This window comes from Salmo trutta, chromosome 3, assembly GCF_901001165.1.
Source record: "Salmo trutta chromosome 3, fSalTru1.1, whole genome shotgun sequence".
In the NCBI taxonomy this organism is placed as follows: Eukaryota; Metazoa; Chordata; class Actinopteri; order Salmoniformes; family Salmonidae; genus Salmo; species Salmo trutta.
In genome coordinates, this window is record NC_042959.1 from 39,183,867 (window position 1) to 39,205,395 (window position 21,529).

At 41.8% G+C, this 21,529-nt stretch overlaps 1 protein-coding gene across 2 annotated transcripts in view; it reads right to left on the bottom strand.

The window, feature by feature from the left end:
* Positions 1-21,529, bottom strand: part of LOC115175045 (AF4/FMR2 family member 2) — a 170,658-nt gene that overhangs the window by 58,320 nt on the left and 90,809 nt on the right. For both annotated transcript variants that reach the window (XM_029734199.1, XM_029734189.1), the window contains 4 exons: positions 20,590-20,676; positions 19,539-19,575; positions 19,251-19,305; positions 3,712-3,766 (listed from right to left, as the gene is read on the bottom strand). In XM_029734199.1, coding sequence (XP_029590059.1) covers positions 3,712-3,766; positions 19,251-19,305; positions 19,539-19,575; positions 20,590-20,676 — 234 coding nt within the window. The remainder of the gene's footprint in view (positions 1-3,711; positions 3,767-19,250; positions 19,306-19,538; positions 19,576-20,589; positions 20,677-21,529) is intronic.

Sequence of the window (21,529 nt, forward strand, 5' to 3'; positions counted from 1 at the left end):
TCTTCATACTATAAAATAATTTAAAATAATGCCACAGAATTCTAAGCACATCCTGTCTGCTAAATGAACTAGTGTAGCCCTCATCCATATGGCATAGCCAGATCAGGGCCTAACATAAGGACAACTCTATTCTGTTCATCTGAAATAGACTACATTTTCTTCATATCATGTTTCTTTAGACCTATCTAAAATAAATAATGGATTTATTGTGATGGTGTAGACTATATTATATAAATGGATCTATTAGACTTTTTAAAATCTAGATGTTCCAAATGTCTGCATCAGTGGCTTGTAGGCTATGCGTGGAAGCCAGGACATGCTAAATGTGTTTATGTTAACTAGCAGTCAATTACCATGAGACTGGCAGTTATTTGCTTGACAATCGCCGGCTGACAAAACTTCAATGACCGCCACAGCCCTACACCTAGTAGCAGAGAGGCTTTGCATCGAATCAGCATTTCCACATTTAAAGTAGGCTACATGTCCACATACAGAATATAATACTTGTTACATAATACATTAGTAGGAAAGGTCTTACTACTAAGCTATGGATTTCCATAGGCTTGATTTGAACCTACATCACTGACACCTGACACTGATTTGAAGCACAGACAGGTGACAGTAGTTTAATACTATGAGGATTGTTTGTTCAGCCCCCCTCCCCTATTTCCCAAATGTATTCCCTATAATAGAACAACAACCCATTGTAACAAACAAATGAACATTAAAGTGTTTCCTCTCCGATGACAGTTCAGTGGAAATCAATTACACATGCAGACAGACACAAGGGACCGTAGCATGCCACTTCACAGTGAATGAAGGGTGCACAGGGAGATGAGTGTCACTGCTACATCTGTAGTCCTGAAAATATGATGTAGCCCACAATGTGGGGGGGATAATAAAAAAAAAACATTGGTGTCAAGTCCTCTTTGAAAGCATATTCATCCACTTAAATAGTGTTTGAGCAAGGTATAGAAATAAAACCCCTTGGTACCGACAAGTAGTGAAGCTGTTGGCCACCACAACCTGTCCCGACTAACACCAAGGCACAGGCAGGCCCACTGCCACACACTGGCCAGGAAGGCTAAGTTTATTGCTGTGACCATTGATCTGTGTACAGTCCATTTATCATTCATGAAAGGAGCCAGTGATCTTCACAGTATATTAGATGAAACAACTCAGATCATCTGTCAACTGCTCTCTTATTGCTGTTTCCCTCTCCACAGGGATTTGGGCTGCTTCCATCCTTCTTCCCCATTCGCAGGTTGCTAGGCAACGCAGCTGGGGGCATGGCTGCTAGTGTGTTTGGCTCGGCGGCGGCGTAGATACGTACTCCGGCAAACTGTTTTAATGACTGCTGGGGCTTTTTTTCATGCTTATGAGGTGGCTTTGGGCATTCGTTTCAGGGGTTATGTGTGTGTGGTAAACTCAGAGGGTGGTTATCGCTAAGGAGGAGAAGGGAGAGGGGAGGGATGGGGCTGTGCCGGTGTCATTTTTGTGACTACCATTAAATTTGCCTAAAAAGGCCAGCCATGACCAAGTGTTTATCTGTATCACCAAGAGTAATACAACACAGCTCAAAGCAAGATGTTCATGAAATTGACACAAAAGGAATTCAACAATATTGAAGAATACTTAATTGTGGCAAGCAAGGAGAGTGATGCACTGCTATTGAATTTACTGGTCCATTGCCTGTAGAGAGGACAATATCTTTCCAAAAGTGATGTATGCCACACAGTGATGTATGCCCCCAATTTGTTTTCAACCTGAATATTCAACTGCGGGGTGATTGAGAAGCATTGGCTCTGTTGTGAGATCTGTCTTACAGGGAGGGTAGAAAGGTCTGTTTAAAATTAGCTCATTCTAATACTAGCATTGGATGATACAGGATTTGAGACAGATGAACAGGCCTCTTCACTCACTCATCCGCCTTCAGATTCATCATCTCCATCTCCACTATCTCTTAACAAATTATGTCATTGAACTTCGATACCCCTTGTTAAAATACTATCATTAGTACCCCCCCCCCCCCATCTATGGTGATCAGTCACAGCAGTATCCTATTCATTCTGGGTAGGGGGCTGTTTTATCATTAAGAGAGAAAGCCGGCTAACAAATAAAGACACCACTGTTTGTGATGACTAGATTTCTTCTTAATCCACCAGGACATCTGAATGAAAATATGGCTGTTAGGGGAGAATGTTTTCATTTGGTTGGCCCATTCACTGCAGTATTTTTTTAAGAAACTGGGCAACAAAACCCTGACTAATTGACCACAGTCCTCAATGATCATCTGTGCTGCTGCAGAACTAAGCAATAGAACGTTCTCACAATTTTGTTTAAAAAAATCCTACAATTCATACACAGCTAGAAAATCTCCAGTGAATTCTGGTAGACAAAGGGGAGAGGGAAGGAAGTGCTTCCATAGAGGAAAAGGAGGGAATGCATGAACAAAACTGGGTTGAGGTGTTTCTAGCTGATGAATAGCACCAGGTAGCTGAATAACAGTGAGGTCAGAGGTGCTAGCAGCTCCAGCAGTCCAGGCACAGCAAACCCCCCTGCCCCCTCCTAGCCCCCCTCTCCCATCTAAGAACCACACCCCTACCCCTCAGTGCCAGGTGATTTGTCTGAGGTAGGGCTAGGCTGACCATTTTATTCTGTCTACTGTCATAACTGCACCAAAGCTGGACTGAGAGCAACACACAAGAACAGGAGAGAAGGAGAGGGAAAGGGACGAAAAAACATCGAGACAGAGTGAGTGTAGAGGGAAATATTGAGAGAAAGAGAGGAGAGAGAGAGAGGGATGAGAGAGCGAAAAAAAACGGCAGAGAGCCTGGGCTGATGCTAATTGCTTTAGATATAGCACTATGTGGGCACTGGGAGATAGAAACAGCAAAATTACTGCTGCAGGTTCTCCCCAGCCCCTTCCTGCTTCTCTGTCAAAAATATATTAATTATACCTCCTCTCTCTACTGCCCTGAGTCACATGTGCTGGAGCATGCTGATCCACTGTGTCTGGCACTCACACTGGGGCTGTGTGTGTGTGTGTGTGTGTGTGTGTGTGTGTGTGTGTGTGTGTGTGTGTGTGTGTGTGTGTGTGTGTGTGTGTGTGTAAGTGTTTGTTTTTCTGTATGTGTGTGGGTGGGGGCGGGGGGGGGGTTAAGCTGGTTGCTTATATAAGGACGGGATGTGTTTTTTGTTTTTATCTGTATTGTTGTGCATGCAGAGGACAGGGGGAGGAGGGGGACCAAGCAGACTAGTGTGTGTTTATTTGTGTACAGACACTGCTGGTGTACTGCAGGCGATGACAGCGTGATAATGTACCATGCACTCATTTGCAGTAAGCCACTTATAAACACACAGAGATGCAAATGAATTTCACACACATACTGTACAGCACGCTACACACACACACACACACACACACACACACTAATATGGGAGTGCAGTGCTGTTGTTAGAGCGATATTAGAGCCCTGTATTCACTGAGTGAGTATTATGGCCTTAGTGTTTAATAACTATTATTAAACTACCAACTGGTCGAAGGTCCTGAATGGATGATAACTATGATCAAAATACAAAAGAAGCACAATGAGAGCCATCTCGAATGAACTAATCCAACAGTTCCTGCTGTGTTATTTTCTGGCTCAGAAAAACACAATATAAAGAGATACAGTATACTGTACATAGAAGGGTGTTGATTCATTTTACCTGTTGATCAGTGTCCTCCTCGTCACTGCTGATCTTCAGGTCATCCTCAAGCATTCTGCAGAAAGACACAGCACCAGTCAGGTCAAATAGACAGCTTCAGGTGACCAATTTGTGTACTAATTTATTCAACAAACTTATACTGAGGTCTCCTTTATCATCCACCTCTCTATTTTTGGATTTTGCTTATGATAGAATATTAATTAAATTAATAACCCTTTAATAACCCTACAACAATTCCCCATATAAAGTCAAAACATATAGTACTGCTGGGGAAAGAACTGGAAAGAACTTTTCTATTATTCAAATCACTGTATGTATTATTTTCTTTATTTATTAGGACACTAGCACAATACTTATTGGAATGATGTGTCATTATTTACAGAAGAGCAAAATGCATCTCTCCATAGTGAGGGATGGCATTACTCTACTCTCTGTTATACATACCATCTTTCAATGCAATTCAACATTGAAAAAAAATCCTATCCCTTAGCTTGCTTCAGACTCATAAACTATCAAAAAGTGTTTTCAGAAAGAATGATGTCATCTGACAAATGGTTATGGGGAGTGATGACATCATAGTAAAAACACAAAACCGGGCCAGCAGGCAGGCTAGCAGCGAGCTAGCGCTTAGCAACCTACATTTTTACATAGAGTGGCTGACTGGCCCGGAGTGTCTAACACAACATGGCTGTTAAAAAATAACCTGGGCGGGGAATTTCCCCCTGAGTTAGAACAATAAAAGGAGCTCTATGAGAGAGGAAATGTGTTTAAAGTTTACTTTTCTATGACCTAAGCTGTCGTGCAGCATCTTAGATTGGGCAGAACTTTGAACAAAACTGCCAGTCATTAACCTGATAATATTTAACAGATGTCAGGAGAAGAAATCTACGCAACACAAAACCAGGTGGCTGAGGTGGATGCTTCCAGTGGATTTGCACTCAGTTGGAGCCAAACTGGGGGGGTAATGTCTGTATGTACATGCATGTGTGAGTGTGTGTGAGTGTGTGTGTGGGCATGTGTGTGAATTTGAGAGAGAGACACAGAAGGAAAGAGAAAAAGAGAAAGAAAAATAGAGAAAGAGGGAGAAAGAAGAGGGACAAACATGAATAAAGAGTGCACTGTGTGGTCTATTTCATTTTTAACTTCTCTCCAGTCGGTGGGGATAATCCAGCTTTTAATTGGAGGCAAATCAATAGTAGGAAAAAGCACACCTATAAATTCACCTGAACAGTGTACAGTGCAGCATCTTACCCACAGCCCTATTCACTCTAGGAGGAGAGGCGTGGTTATACTTTTCACTTTTATGACACCACAAAAGACCTGTATAAAAATGATACGCTCTTAAAGCAGTCCTGAAGACCCTATAAATGATGAAAGTAGGTTCGGTGCACATCTGTTTGAAACATTGACAGACCTCCGATCCAAATTAACTGCTTGATAAATAAGTAGCCCCAGGACATCTCCCTCTGTCAGGAAACCACAGATACGCAGTTGCACCAACATATCAGGACTAACTGGACTTTATAATAAATACCTTTGAGGAGAAATAATAGATATAGACTGTTTCAGCCTGAGAGTGAGACAGTGTTTAATGGCCTAATTGGGGCCTGTGTTTATCACTCTGCTAAATTAACCTTCAAACCACAAGGAGGACAAGGAGTTAAACTGAGTTTTATATTATTTTAACTTGAATATAAACACTTTGGCAGCACAGCTAGAAGCGAGCTCACAGAAATATTCACCTCATTAAAATTGGCACACCATGAGATATAGAGACCCAATCTGCATTAAGTAATTTTTTTTTATCTCCTTCTTTCCTACTTGGCATGAGTTGAGTGTATGCTTAAGGTTTGACGTTTTGGCAAACATATGTGTTCTTTTACAGCCGCTCAAAGCACCTTGATAAACCTGAGTGAAGCGCAGTCTAATGATTAAAATAGGATTAGAGTGAGCTCTGGTGAAGCCTTGAGAAATAATGTGATTTGCAACGTTCTATCTTACTATCAGGACCATTAACATGGAAACAGAATTACCAACCCACACCATGTCTTTTTCACTGAAGCCACCCATGAGTGAGGCTCATTTGAATTGTGCAGTTGGCACTGGCACTGGCACTGGTTCGTCCTGTTCCTTTGCTTTTAGAAAAGACACAGTACAGGAGTGTCTAGAGCAGGGTAGAAGTGTCTCGGGCAGGAGAGGGCAAAGGGAGGGTCAGGGAGGGGAAGATTAGTCAGGGCAGCATGGCAGTTCAAGGGGTGAAGGGCGGAGGGGTGATGGGGGAGAGAAGAGGAGAGGAGGGGTGGGGAGGGGAAAATAGAGATGAGAGGCCGTACAGAGCTGAAGAGGGCAAGCCCAGACTAGAGCAGCACAGCTGGTGGAGTGAAGCAACACAGCAACACACGGTGACAGAGTCTCCTGGCACTAGCCCACTAGAGAGCTAGCGTAATGATAGGGAGGGACAAGCACAGGCTGTGATCATTAGCCACCAGCTAACTCCCAATCACTACCTCTGTCTATCTGTCAGCACCCTCAGGGAAAATCTCTCTCCACCCTTCCAGCCTTTCAGAATTCACATATACTGGAGACAAACTATGATAAGTCTTTAAAAATATTACATACTATACAGACAAATGTTCAAGAATTGTTGTGATATGTAACTATGATACTCTGAATGAACTGGATGCTGGAATTTTGGTATTATATATTATTTTAATGTAAGAGTGCCTATATGGCTTCAAATGTTTTTATTGCATTACCTTATGAAAATCATGTGTGACTTGAGCATGTCTGACTGACATGACAAGCTGTTAAGAAAATAAAATAAACCACCAAAACACTTTCTCAGTAAATCGTATAAACGTGGTAAATGACGGTTGTCGGAGACACTACAGAAAAACATTCTAAACATATCTAATCACCAATGTCTTGATGTTGACATTTCTCCTGAAAACAAAATTAAACTGTTTGTCACTGAGTGTAGTACATGTCAATGTGTCACTGATACATAATTGCACTCATCAACAAGACCACTCTCTTGGGCACTGCAGTACCCCTTCCTCCCCCTACTGCCCACTGTATTACTGTTATTATTCCCCTGCGTGCTCTCAAGTTATTTTTAAATGGAGCGAAAGGGCTGCTAGATTGGCATTTAAGAGCGACCCTCTGTGTTTGCAGTTTGATGGAAGAGGTCGACTTTGTTAAGCATATAGACCACCGCTTTTTCCCATTTAGCTAGGTGGGCTGGAAGCTCCACAATAGCAACATCTCTCTCCTGTCTATTCTTGAGCGCGAAGGAGGTATGTCACCACTCACCAGGCAGCTGGGGACCATGGGAGGGTGACCCACCCTCCTCAGAGAGCTTCTGGAGGTGGAAGATGGGGAAGGGAGGAGGGTTGTACTGTACACCCGGGGATGTGACACTTCACCGGGGGATGACTGACACCCCTGAGCCTATATCCTTCCACATCCCTGGTACCTGGTAACTAACTCCATGGTACTGTGCCAGGAGACAGACACATCACCATGATGAGGGGAGGCCATGCGTCATCTCTTGGGCCCAGAGAGAGACAGCATCATCTCAGGGGTATCAGATATGTGTGTGTGTGTCAGAGGGGACATACAGTAACTGACTCTAATATCCCCTACAGGGACAGCTCTGTCACTGTCGAGCTGTACTGTCATAGTGAGAGAGATATAAATGAAAGAGAGGGTTACATTTAGATGCTATATTCTACTGTTGTGTATGTGGGTGGTTGTGATGATGACAGGGTTAATTCTAGGTAATGCAATGGTTGTGGTGATTCCCTGATGCTGTGTTAGACAAGGACAGGAAGGAGAGGCTGAGGGGAGGGGAGATACATTAGGCTTGTTAAGTTCCCCCTTAGAGGCATAAGAGAATATTTCTCCAGCCTTTCCTGTGTACCTACCTATTCTCTATTCCCTCCGGAGCGAAAGCCTGCAAATGCAGTAACTGTGGGGGCCTTAAAACGAGTGTGCTTTTAAATAAGCATTCAATCCATCTCCACGTTATTGTGTCAATCAGTTCCGAGGTACACGGAAATGCACTTGGACAGATGGAAGTAAATAAATATGCTGTGCATTACCCTAGGAGAAGTGTGTATGTTTTTCCGTGTGTGTGTTTCCTTGTGTGTGTGTTTGTGTGTGTGTGTGTGTGTGTTGAGAGCTCACATGCAAAGTGCCTGTCGTCCGCTGTGCTCCTGTCTCCTGCCCTGAGACGCTGCTTTGTTCCAGATCTGTCACTTAGAGCAGTCGTCTGAGGATCCAGTCAGCTGAGAGAGGGCCATCAACACTCCCAACATCACTACCCATGCCATGTGTTTGTGTGTGTGTGTGTGTGTGTGTGTGTGTGTGTGTGTGTGTGTGTGTGTGTGTGTGTGTGTGTGTGTGTGTGTGTGTGTGTGTGTGTAGTCTGAAGCATAGGATGCATAGGAATAAGTGAATACGAGATAAAGGGCCACGTAACGAGAGAATACTGTACATGTTTAAATGCATATGGAATGAGACTATTCTGTATTGAAGAAATGACTGTGTATACTATGAATGGGGAACATGAGAGGGAATGAGCTGGAAACAGAGTTCCGGTGAGAGCTACAGGGATCAGAGGGAAAGCATCCTGAATCCCCCTCTCCTCTCCTCTCCTCTCCACTCCTATACTCTCCTCTCCTGGCCTTTGCCGCTCCGTCCTAGTTTTCTGCCAGAACTGCCTCTGATTTATAGTAGGGGTTCTCTCTGGCCCCTCTACACACACACACACGCAGGGCCCCAGCCATACTCTGAAGCCCCGCTTTTTCTAAGCGATGGATTATTTAGATTGGCCCTGAGCCATCTACCACTCTAATTTCCGAGAGCTTGAGAGAGAGAGCTGACTGGAGTGTCACATCAAGAGGCTACGTTGACGCTTGTGATGGATGCCTTTCCCTCGTCTCCTCTGCCTGCGAGGCTCCACTCTGTTCTCTGCATTTATTTCCGCCAAGTAGGAAACATCTGACTACTGCTTTTTTTTCAAACTCCCCTGTCTTAGTCGACTATAACAAGCAGTTGCCTCACCATTAAAAGGCACTTGAATATATAAAGTTGGTGGTCATGAATTCCCTGCAAATATTTATCTTTAGAGTGATAGTACCAAGAACACATACAGTACGGTGGCATCCAAACAACTTACAGTAGAGAGCTCTACTTACTGTAAGTAACACTCAGGTCCCTCCTCAATACCTTATTCAATGCTTTTCTGATAGTATGTTCACAGCAATTTTATGTGTGTGTTGTGATGATACTATATTACCTTCGTGTGGAAGGACACAGTAAACGCATGGTGAGGGTACAACAAACATTATTATCCTTCAAATAACATTTCTGAAGAAAAGCATGAAAAGAGTCATTTTTTTCAAAACTCTATTTCACAAGGGGTCTTTGGTTGAACTGTGATTTGAGCAGTGGTTGTTGCCATGGCAGTGTGTGCGTGTGTGCATTTGTGTCTGTGTGTGTGTGTTTGTGTAAGTAGTGGCGAGAGGTGGTGGTGGGGAGGTGGGGTGGGGGGGGGGGGGGTTGTGTGACTAGGAGTGCCGGAGGGGGCTGTGATGCAGTTCGGGTCCAAACACAAGGCCTCATTAGAGTCTGGAGCCTCAGCCTTCTGCCATGGCAGCCCTGCAGGCCACATGCAACCTTTCCCAGGCAAGCAAGCAGCCTCTCTCTCTCTCTCTCTCTCTCTCTCTACTTTGATGAATTCTACTTTGATGACTTCCTGACTTTATTTAGGTCTGCAGACCCATGTGATATAAATACTGTGAATCACAGAGCCATCACCAGGAGACATTCAGATGGAAGCAAAGAAGGCATGTTTGTTGATTGCTCCTACAGGGTTTGCTTCTTCATACTACAATAACTTTGTGTTACTTCAGCATGCAGGGATATTGTTTATGATACGTGCTGAATAAAGCATTATCGGTTAAGTATGTTGAGGTTATTGCATACTTTGTGTCCTGGCTCCTCAGTGACCATGAAAACACTGGCACATATGATTGCGTTGTGAGGACAATTACTTCATGACAATGCTGACACTAACAGCTTTGAAACTGACATTTTCAACTTCTCATCATATCAATGATGCCAAAAACTGGTTTCATGACACACTAAACATAAACAATTAATCATGTGAGATCGTCATAACTAAATGTGACCCGTTTCAGGAAGATAGACGTATGTTGCACATCACTACTTCACAGGAGAGGCATTTGTTTTTGTCAGAAATGCCTTCTGGAACATGTAAACTTTCATGTGCATTAATAACAAACTTGTATGCCATCTGTAAATACAAATAAAATTGTTAAATTACGAGACTAGTTGGTTTAGCCATGGAAAAAGACAGGAACCTTCCCGCTAGCCATGATTGGCTGAGATAATGGATGGGCTGGACATATCGAGAGATGAGTTCGGATTGGTCTGTCAAGTAGCATGCTTCTGTCTATAACGTGAGCTGATCAGTATGTGTAGATAAGCCTTGCTACCGCAGCTTTTTTGAAAGATATAATGTTAGCCTGGAGAACTGCAAAAGTGTTGCTATTGCTCTCAACAACATCGCTACCCTGAAGTTAGCAGGCGTTATAGACAAAGATCAGTGGGGAAAAGTTGTGATGGACTACTTTCTGCTCACGGTCAGTGCGAACCGGAGTAACTTGACACAACACCAGCCAAACAAGCTGTACAAACAAAACAGAGTTAAAGGGGTTCCAGTCTGCTATGAAGCATTCATACATGTAGATTACCAGTCAAAAGTTTGGACACACCTACTCATTCAAGGGTTTTTCTTTATTTTTTTATTTTTTTCTACATTATAGAATAATAGGGAAGACGTCAAAACTATGAAATAACACACACGGAATCATGTAGTAAGCAAAAAAGTGTTAAACAAATAAAATAAAAATATATATTTAAGATTCTTCAAAGTAGCCACCTTTTGCCTTGATGACAGCTTCGCACACTCATGGCATTCTCTCAACCAGCTTTATGAGGTAGTCACCTGGAATACATTCCAATTAACAGGTGTGCCTTGTTAAAAGTTCATTTGTGGAATTTCTTTCCTTCTCAATGTGTTTGAGCCAATCAGTTGTGTTGTGACAAGGTAGGGGTGGTATACAGACCAAGTCCATATTATGGCAAGAACAGTTCAAATATGCAAAGAGAAACAACAGTCCATCATTACTTTAACAAATGGTCAGTCAATCCCAGAAAATGTCAATAACTTCGAAAGTTTCTTCAAGTGCAGTCGCAAAAACCATCAAGCACTATGATGAAACTGGCTTTCATGAGGACCGCCACAGGAAGGGAAGACCCAGAATTACCTTTGCTGCAGAGGATAAGTTCGTTAGAGTTACCAGCCTCAGAAATTGCAGCCCAAATAAATTCTTCACGGAGTTCAAAGTAACAGACACATCTCAAGATCAACTGTTCAGAAGAGACTGCGTGAATCAGGCCTTCATCGTCAAATTGCTGATAAGAAACCAATACTACAGGACACCAATAAGAAGAAGAGACTTGTTTGGGCCAAGAAATACAAGCAAGGGACATTAGACAGGTGGAAATCTGTACTTTTGTCTGATGAGTCCAAATTTGAGATTTTTGGTACCAACTGCTGTGTCTTTGTGAGATGCAGAGTAGGTGAATGGATGATCTCCACATGTGTGGTTCCCACCGTGAAGCAGGGAGGAGGAGGTGGGATGGTGTGGTGGTGCTTTGCTGGTGACACTGTCAGTGATTTATTTAGAATTCAAGGCACACTTAACCAGCATGGCTACCACAGCATTCTGCAGCGATGCACCATCCCATCTGGTTTATGCTTAGTAGGACTATCATTTGTTTTCAACAGGACAATGACCCAACACACCTCCTGGCTGTGTAAGGGTTATTTGACCAAGAAGGAGAGTGATGGAGTGCAGCATCAGATGACCTGGCCTCCACAATCCCCCGACCTCTACCCAATTGAGATGGTTTGGGATGAGTTGGACCGCAGGGTGAAGGAAAAGCAGCCAACAAGTGCAGCATATGTGGGAACTCTTTCAAGACTGTTGGAAAAGCATTCCAGGTGAAGCTGGTTGAGAGAATGCCAAGCGTGTGCAAAGCTGTCATCAAGGCAAAGGGTGGCTACTTAGAAGAATCTCAAATATAAAATATATATTGATTTGTTTAACACTTTTTTGGTTACTACATGATTCCATATGTGTTATTTCATAGTTTTGATATCTTCACTATTATTCTACAATGTAGAAATTAGTAAAATAAAGAAAAACCCGTGTCCAAACTTTTGACTGGTACTGTAGATGGGTAAGATTCAAGCTACATTTTCAGATATTATACTTACCTAATTTTGTCAGAAAGTTGTTTCATTGCAAGTTAAAACGTACTGTTAGCTAGCTAGTGAATGTGACCTTGCTGGCACGCTAGATTACGTTATGTGTATGATTGCTAGTTATAGCCTAATGTTAGCTAGCTAGATCATATTAAACCTAGTTCATTAGCTTTAGCTACTTGCAGATTCATACTACAGCATTTCATGCATTGTGGCTAGCTATGACAATCAGTTTGTCTTGCTAGTAATATGGGTGGGATTATGGTTCATTGTTTAGCTAGCTAGCTAGATGTTCAAACAAAATAATTCACTTTGCCAGATGATTAAATTACCCATCAAGTTAGCCAGGTGTGTCTGGGGGTGATTACGGCCCTCTATTGTATTTCATGAACATGTGTACATGTCTAGACAACAGTGACCCATCCACTTAGCTAGATGTGGCTGGGGGGTGGTTATAACATTTCTTTCACATTTAGACAAGTGTCTGGTAGAGGTGTGCCGATATGGCCCTACTCGTATTTGTAATGGACAGTTGATAGTCGGATCGGAGGATATTCGTGATCGAAAAAAACGGAAGTGTTTTTTTATATGCCTAAATAGTTGTTGGCAAAATACTGTACCCCCCTGCATGTTCTCACTGCAAAAAAAGCTGCAGATTAGGGGCAGCGCATGGGGTGTGTGTGTGTGTGTGTGTGTGTGTGTGTGTGTGTGTGTGTGTGTGTGTGTGTGTGTGTGTGTGTGTGTGTGTGTGTGTGTGTGTGTGTGTGTGTGTGTGTGTGTGTGTGTGTGTGTGTGTGTCCTCAACTTGCAGTGGGCAGTCAAGTTTGCTGTCACTCAGTCAGAATGCGCATTGCGTTTCATATTTTTTCCATACCCTTGCCCCATTTGTTAGATATTATGCGCATTGATAGCTTGATAGCAAACGTCCTCGCCATGTGATTTATCATAGTAGCAGGCAGCAGTAGTCTAAATGATCAGACTGAAAAAATGCAAGGAAAAGTGATCTGGTTAAATTATGAAGCGAGTGGACAGAGAAATACAGCTTCAGTCTATCCAATCAGAGCAGCAGGATCAAAGTACAGCCCGTTCTTCTCTTTACAGGCAGACTATCCAGTTGAGTTATTTAGACCACGCACATGGCTGACTCAAAGACGGTACAGTATAATTTAGAAATTATATCATTGACGCATGAGAAACATGCTTGCTGGCACTCACATTTTTTTTTACAAAAAATACTCGGATCATAATCGTATCCAGAAAATTGGCACACCCCTATTTTCTGGGTCAGCATCATCTAATAATTATAAAATATTTACAAATATTTTTATCTGGACACTTTCTATTTTTGATATTGCTACTATGCAAATATGCAAGTAACCATGTAAGGTCTACACCTTCTGTACCCTTTGCACGTGACAAATAAACATAGATTTTACTTGATACAGTGTGTGTTTACCAGAGACGGTAACGTTCAGAACAACATGACCTGCACCAAAGTCAGATTAGGATAAATGCCAAGGACTAGATTTAATGGTATTCCTTATTGTTTTTCCTTATTGTAGTCTACTACTTTCACCACTTAGTCTTGAAATCTTTGGTTGTTTGCTACACTACCTTAGTCACTCTGTTTAGCACATGGCCTCACATGTGAATCCTTAAAGAGATGGGTAGGGATAAGGCTTAAGAGGGTGTGAACGAGGCTGAATAGGTGTAAAAGATTTTTGCTACATAAGACCGAATCGAGGTGCTCGGTCAAAAATAGACAGCTTCATGATTTTGGATGATGATCCATATGTACTATGTAAGAAGTCCATGGATCACTGCACTAGGTTAGCTGACAGCTGTCACATACAGACAGGCTACCTCCCTGGAAGACTAGATCTGCTACAAATGAACCCCTCTTTCTCCTAAAATGTTTCATTTTATTTTCCCAGATGCCGTCCTTTTGAAATTCAAAGTGATTCCATTATTCATGATCTCACTTATCTCATCTTAAATCATCTCTGCATTCCTACTTATTTTGTCTTATATGAGCGCACACAGGGACAGAGGTAAGCATTGGAAGTGTAGCTAGGATATAATGTATACATGTTTATACAGAGCAATAAAAGCTCTGAGTACCATAACACAACACAGATTTAACAGCTACCGCGGTGTGTTTTAATATAAAAGCTAATACTGCCACTCACTTGTGCTTATACTGCATTTCCTGTGTTAGTAGCAGGGAAAGAAAGAGACACTGCTTGATCTGAAGTCGATGCATTCAGCTCTGCCAGACAAAGCTGGTATTGACACAAATGCTCTTTCCTTGGACTGGTTAAATCATTGAAGACTTCTCCAATAAGAGCAGTGTCATTGAGCGACACAAAAGCAGAATCGTGTGTTCAATTGAGGAAAAAGGCCTACTGTGCAACATTGGAGAGCATTCAAAAAGCTAGAACGCTTGCCTTGCAGCAAGAAACATCATTACCCTTTTTATCATTCTCAACTTCTCATTCTCTGAGACTCAAAAAACGAAGCTTTTCAGTCTTTAATTTGTGTACTCTGTTTATTGTATAAATCCATTTTGATTACCAGTAAACTATCATAATTGTGGTATCTTTCAAGAGGAATTCATGTAATCTACCACAAGACATCTATCTACTGGCCCTTTTGGGTACTTCAGATTATCACAGATGTCTGTAATTATCTTTTGCCCTCTCTCTGGCCTTATCACATGTAAAATAAATTAAATCATTAAATAAGACGACATAAAAAAAATCTGAACAAAGCTGTAAATCATTATCCTAAATATAAACAGTCAACTTAGTGAATACCATTGGTGTTTAATATGAGAGTTTCAGCATGGAATATCCTTTATATTTTACTATGTCAATATATTTGTTGTCAATGTTTTGGCATCAAACTGGTGGCTTTTGTGAGAAAAAAAAATTGTTGGACGAGTTGCAGAGGTAATTGAAAATAATAGCATTGTTGATTAGATGCTTTTTTCATTCATTAGGCTATTATCTCTTGAACATATGGTCTATCTACTAGAAACTCATGGACAACATGGACACAGATATACAAAATAATATATATATAAATATATTTTTTTTTTCTTCAAATATAAATTACCAAAGTTACGATATGTTGCCATAGGTTTTCTATTAATTACCAAAATTACTGAAGATTCCGGTAACTTTAGTAAATTATCGTTAGCTTTGCAATCCTACCGTCAGTACGAAGAGGAAAGAACTGATCCCAGCCATGAAAGCTGCCAGAGCGCGTGGGGACATTGCTTACATCCACAATGACAGGCTCATTGTCCACCCTCCCTCCCAGAAGCCTGAAGGGATGAGAGAGCCAAGCCTATGGGTTCGTAGCTTCAACCCCGCAGCGCACAAACACACACACCAATTGATTATTGGACTGCTGAATGTATATTTTTTCTCTTGATTTGTTTGCTCTTTTCCGTATTATGTCTATCTCTGATACCCTACCCAGGAAAGGGCTGAAAATAGCCCATATTAATATAAGTAGCCTTAGAAATAAGGTTAATGAAATCAATAACTTGCTAACATCAGATAACGTTCATATATTAGCCATTTCTGAGACTCACTTAGATAATGAATTTAATGATACAGCAGTAGCAATACAAGGATATAACATCTATAGAAGAGACAGAAATGCTCATGGGGGAGGTGTTGTTGTATATATTCAGAGCCATATCCTGTAATGCTTAGAGCAGATCTTATGTCAAGCCTTTTCTTTTGATGTGTTGCTATAGGCCACCAAGTGCTAACAGTCAGTATCTAAATAATATGTGTGAAATGCTTGATAATGTATGTGATTTAAAAAAAGAGGTCTACTTCCTTGGGGACCTGAATATTGACTGGTTTTCATCAAGTGGGCCGCTCAAGAAGAAGCTTCTTACTGTAACCAGTGCCTGTAATCTGGTTCAGGTTACTAATCAACCTACCAGGGTGTTTACAAACACTACAGTAACAAGATCGTCCACATGTATTGATCACATTTTTACTAATACTGTAGAACGTTGTTCTAAAGCTGTATCCGTAGCCATTGGAAGCAGTGATCCCAATATAGTGGCTATATCCAGGAAAGCTGGGCCTAAAATAGTGTATAAGAGATCATACACAAGATTTTGCTGTGACTCTTATGTGGATGATGTTAAAAAAATATCTGTTGGTCTGATGTGATTAATGAAAAGCATCCAGACGCTGCACCTGGTGCATTTCTGAAATAGCTTTTTCTAATTATTGATAAACATGCGCCTGTTAAGAAACTGACTGTTAGAACTATTAAGGCTCCATGGATTGACGAGGAATTGAAAAACTTTATGGTTGAAAGAGATGGGGCAAAAGGAGTGGCTAATAAGTCTGGCTGCACATCTGACTGACTTACTTACTGCAAATTGAAAAATTATGTGACTAAACGCAACAAGAAGAAGAAAGTGTATTATGAAGCCAAGATCAATTATATAATGGATGATGGAAAAAACGTTGAGTACTTTAAATTAAATTATAGGCAGAAAGAAAAATTCAAATCCATCTTTGATCGAATCAGATGGCTTATTCATCACAAAAACATTTGATGTTGCCAATTTTTTTAATGATTATTTTATTGGCAAAGTGGGCAAACTTGGGCAGGAAATGCCAACAACGAACAGTGAGCAACTGTATTCACGCATAAAAAAACAAATAATGAAAGAAAAGCAATGCAAGTTTGAATTTTGTAAAGTTAGTGTGGGAGAGGTGGAAAAATTATTGTTATTGATCAATAATGACAAACCTCCTGGCATTGACAACTTAGATGGAAAGCTACTGAGAATGGTAGCTGACTCTATAGGCACTCCTATCTGTCATATTTTTAATCTGAGCCTAGAGGAAGGTCTTTGTCCTCAGGCCTGGAGGGAAGCCAAAGTAATTCCGCTACCCAAGAGTGGTAAAACGGCCTTTACTGGTTCTAACAGCAGACTTATAAGCGTGCTGCCAGCTCTTAGCGAGCTGTTGGAAAAAATTGTGTTTGACCTAACACAATGCTATTTCTCTATAAACAAATTAACAACAGACTTTCAGCATGCTTATAGAGAAGGGCACTCAACAAGTACTGCACTGACACACATGACTGATGATTGGTTGAAAGACATTGATAATAAGAAGATTGTGGGAGCTGTACTGTTAGATTTCAATGCAGCCATTGATATTTACCATAACCAGTTGTTGAAAAACTTGTTTTATGGCTTGTCAACCTCTGCCATATCATGGATTCAGAGCTATCGATCTAATAGAACTCAAAGGGTTTTCTTTATGGAAGCTTCTCTAATGTCAAACATGTAAAGTGTGGTGTACCGCAGGGCAGCTCTCTAGGCCCTCTACTCTTTTCTATTTTTACCAATGACCTGCCACCGGCATTAAACAAAGCATGTGTGTCCACGTATGCTGATGATTCAACCATATACGCATCAGCAACCACAGCTAATGAAGTCACTGAAACCCTTAACAAAGAGTTGCAGTCTGTTTTGGAATGGGTGGCCAGTAATAAATTGGTCCTGAACATCTCTAAAACTAAGAACATTGTATTTGGTACAAACTATTCCTTAAGTTCTAGACCTCAGCTGAATCTGGTAATGAATGGTGTGGCTGTTGAACACCATTTACTTTAGATTGTAAACGGTCATGGTCAAACCGTATAGATTCAATGGTTGTAAAGATGGGGAGAGGTCTGGCCATAATAAAGAGATGCTCTGCTTTTTTGACACCACACTCCAAAAAGAAGTTCTGCAGGCTCTCGTTATGTCAAATATTGATAATTGTCCAGTCGTGTGGTCCAGTGCTGCAAGGAAAGACCTAGTTAAGCTGCAGCTGCAAATATTGCGGCACATTTTGCTCTTAATTGTAATCAGAGGGCTGATATACAGTTGAAGTCGGAAGTTTACATACACTTAGGTTGGAGTCATTAAAACTCGTTTTTCAACCACTCCACAAATTTTTTGTTAACAAACTATAGTTTTGGCAAGTTGGTTAGTACATCTACTTTGTGCATGACACAAGTAATTTTTTCCAACAATTGTTTACAGACATATTATTTCACTTAGAATTCACTGTATCACAATTCCAGTGGGTCAAAAGTTTACATACACTAAGTTGACTGTGCCTTTAAACAGCTTGGAAATTTCCAGAAAATGATGTCATGGATTTAGAAGCTTCTGATAGGCTAATTGACATCATTTGAGTCAATTGGAGGTGTACCTGTGGATGTAGTTCAAGGCCTACCTTCAAACTCAGTGCCTATTTGCTTGACATCATGGGAAAATCAAAAGAAATCAGCCAAGACCTCAGAAAAAAACTTCCGACTTCAACTGTAAATACTATGCATGCCAGTCTCTCTTGGCTAAGAGTTGAGGAGAGACTGACTGTATCACTTCTTCCTTTTATAACAAACAAAACAAAAAACAAAAACCCCAAATTGTTTGCCTAGTCAACTTACACACAGCTCTGACACACACACACTTATCCCACCAGACATGCCACTAGGTGTCTTTTCACAGTCCCCAAATCCAGAACAAATTCAAGAAAGCGTACAGTATTATATAGAACCCTAATTGCATGGAACTTCCTTCCATCTCATATTGCTCAAATAAACAGAAAATCAGGTTTCAAAAACAGATAAAGCAACACCTCACGGCACAACGCCTTTCCTCTATTTGACCTAGAGAGTATGTGTGTATGCATTGATATGTAGGCTACATTTGCCTGTAGTTTGAGCTGTTCTTGATGTCATTCTGTATTATGTTTCATGTTTTGTGTGGACTCCAGGAAGAGTAGCTGCTGCTTTTGCAATAGCTAATGGGGATCCTAATAAAATACCAAAAATACCTCACTATGCCTGTGTTTGACACTAACTAAACTGAGTGTAGGCCAGGTCTTGCGTGACTAGGGAGACAGGCAGTGTTGTTAGTGCTGTGCAGTTGAGGAGTGCAGGGTGGCACGGGAGAGGCCAAGGAGGGTACGGGTTAACAGAGAGAGAGAATGCCAACTGCTCTGTTTGTTTGTGATGAACACTCCTCTCAGCTGGGAATTCTGCAAGGACTTGTTTTGCAAGGGAACAAAGCTGAAACCATGGCGGCATTTATCCCCGAGGCTTTTTCAAAATAATTAATCAAATGAATACTCACGACTTCTGTGGTACAGACTTGGTTGCAGGCTTGTTACCGGGAACATTGCACCGCTCTGCGAAATAATTTCCATTTAAATGTCAGAGTGCTGGTTTTGATTAAACCCTGACCAACAGCTAGCTTATTATCAATTTAGCTTTTGTTGCAATATGTCACACAGCATAACATTTTTCCCTAAATGGACAGGGCTCCAGTTGTTGCATGGCATAATGGCCTTCCATCTATTAACATCATTTTAGACTGATTAAATCGAAATGTGTGTGTAGGAAAAATGTAAAGCAGACTTACTTTGTCCAGCGTATCCTGTGGGTAAGTGTTGTGACTCCTGAGCAGAGAGAGAGAGAGCGAGAGAGAAAGAAGACAAGCGTGCATCAAATACATTAGCACACACTGAGGTGATACAGGAGAACAAATGGGAGGGAAACAGCTCATCTGATGGACTTAATTGATTTTACACTAATACAATTAGACAAAGGACACATCATGTGGTGAGTGGACTACAGTAGACAGGACAATGTCTTAGTTAAAAGATGGCACCATTAAATCAGGATTTATAGACACAGGCTTATTATTAGGAATGTCAGCTGGGTCAAGCTATGAGATTCAGACCATGTCTTATTAAGACACAAATAAGAGGGCTTTAGCTGCAAAATTAGGCGGGATTTGAGGCTAGGGAACGACAGTAGAGAGGAAAGGAAGTAAAGGCTAGGACAGACACAGATGCTGGGAGTTAGAGGAGGAGTGGATGAATGGGCTGAAGGACAATGGATTATACTATAGCTAAATCACACTCTATTACAGTGCAGCTGAAGTGCTGACAGGAGTTTGTCCTTAAAAAGTCCATCCGACTGGCACATGCAGCCAGACAAATGAAGTCCTACAGCTATCTGGCCAATAGCAGAGGCTCTTTGCTAGCTCTCCTCTCTGTCTCTGGCTGGGTCCCACGCGCTCTCTTTCTCACTCCCTCTCTCTTTCCTTCTCTCTCTGGTGCCATGGGTGTCTCACTGGTCCTTTACTGTGACAGAACCTGACAGGCTTTCACAAGGATGACAGCCCTGGGTGGAATTTAATACATCCACTTTTACTTGATTTGTTTTCCCTTCCGACGGACACACGGATCACGTGATTACTGCTTACCAAACAAATAAGTGACAGTAGGAAATTACCCTCTTGACTAGGACAGTAGACATTCAGAATGCATACATCTCTATCATTGTGATAATAGTATTAACTAGTGTCAGTATTACTAGCACTTATAACATAGTTGAAGTACTATTCGTAGTAGTATTGCTGTGCTTGTCAATGAACAGTACAGTGTAGGCCATACTATAGGACTCACCTTGGAGGGAATAGGGAACTTTGTCTGCTCAGCCTTGCCTGGAGTGTGGATGGCAGTCAGGGGAGGAGGCCAGGAGTGGGTCATCTCCTGCAGGGCAGACAGGATTCAAATCAGACATATGACACACACCACCACACACACACACACACACACACACACACACACACACACACACACACACACACACACACACACACACACACACACACACACACACACACACACACACACACACACACACAAACCTGCATCCCACTGCAGGCATGTCTCTGAAGCTAAACAGAGTTGGTCTTGGTCGGTCCCTGGATGGGAGACCAGATGCTGCTGGAAGTGATGTTGGATGGCCAGTAGGAGGCACTCTTTCCTCTGGTCTAAGAATAATATTCCAAAGCCCCAGGGCAGTGATTGGGGACATTGCCCTGTGTAGGGTGGCGTCTTTAAGATGGGACGTTAAATGGGTGTCCTGACTGTGTGTTCACTAAAGATCCCATTGCACTTATTGTAAGAGTAGGAGTGTTAACCCCGGTGTCCTGGCTAAATTCCCAATCTAGCACACCATCATGGCCACATAATCATCCTCAGCTTCCAATTGGCTCAGTCCTCTCCACTGTAACTATTCCCCACGTTGTTGCTGTAAATGAGAATGACGCAGCATCATCCCGGATACCCTAGACCCACTCCAATTTGCATACCGCCCCAACAGATCCACAAATGATGCGATCTTAATCGCACTCCACACTGCACTTTCCCACCTGGACAAAAGGAACACCTATGTGAGAATGCTGTTCATTGACTACAGCTCAGCGTTCAACACCATAGTGCCCACAAAGCTCATCACTAAGCTAAGGACCCTGGGATAAACACCTCCCTCTGAAACTGGATCCTGGACTTCCTGACGAGCTGCCCCCAGGTGGTAAGGGTAGGCAACAACACGTCTGCC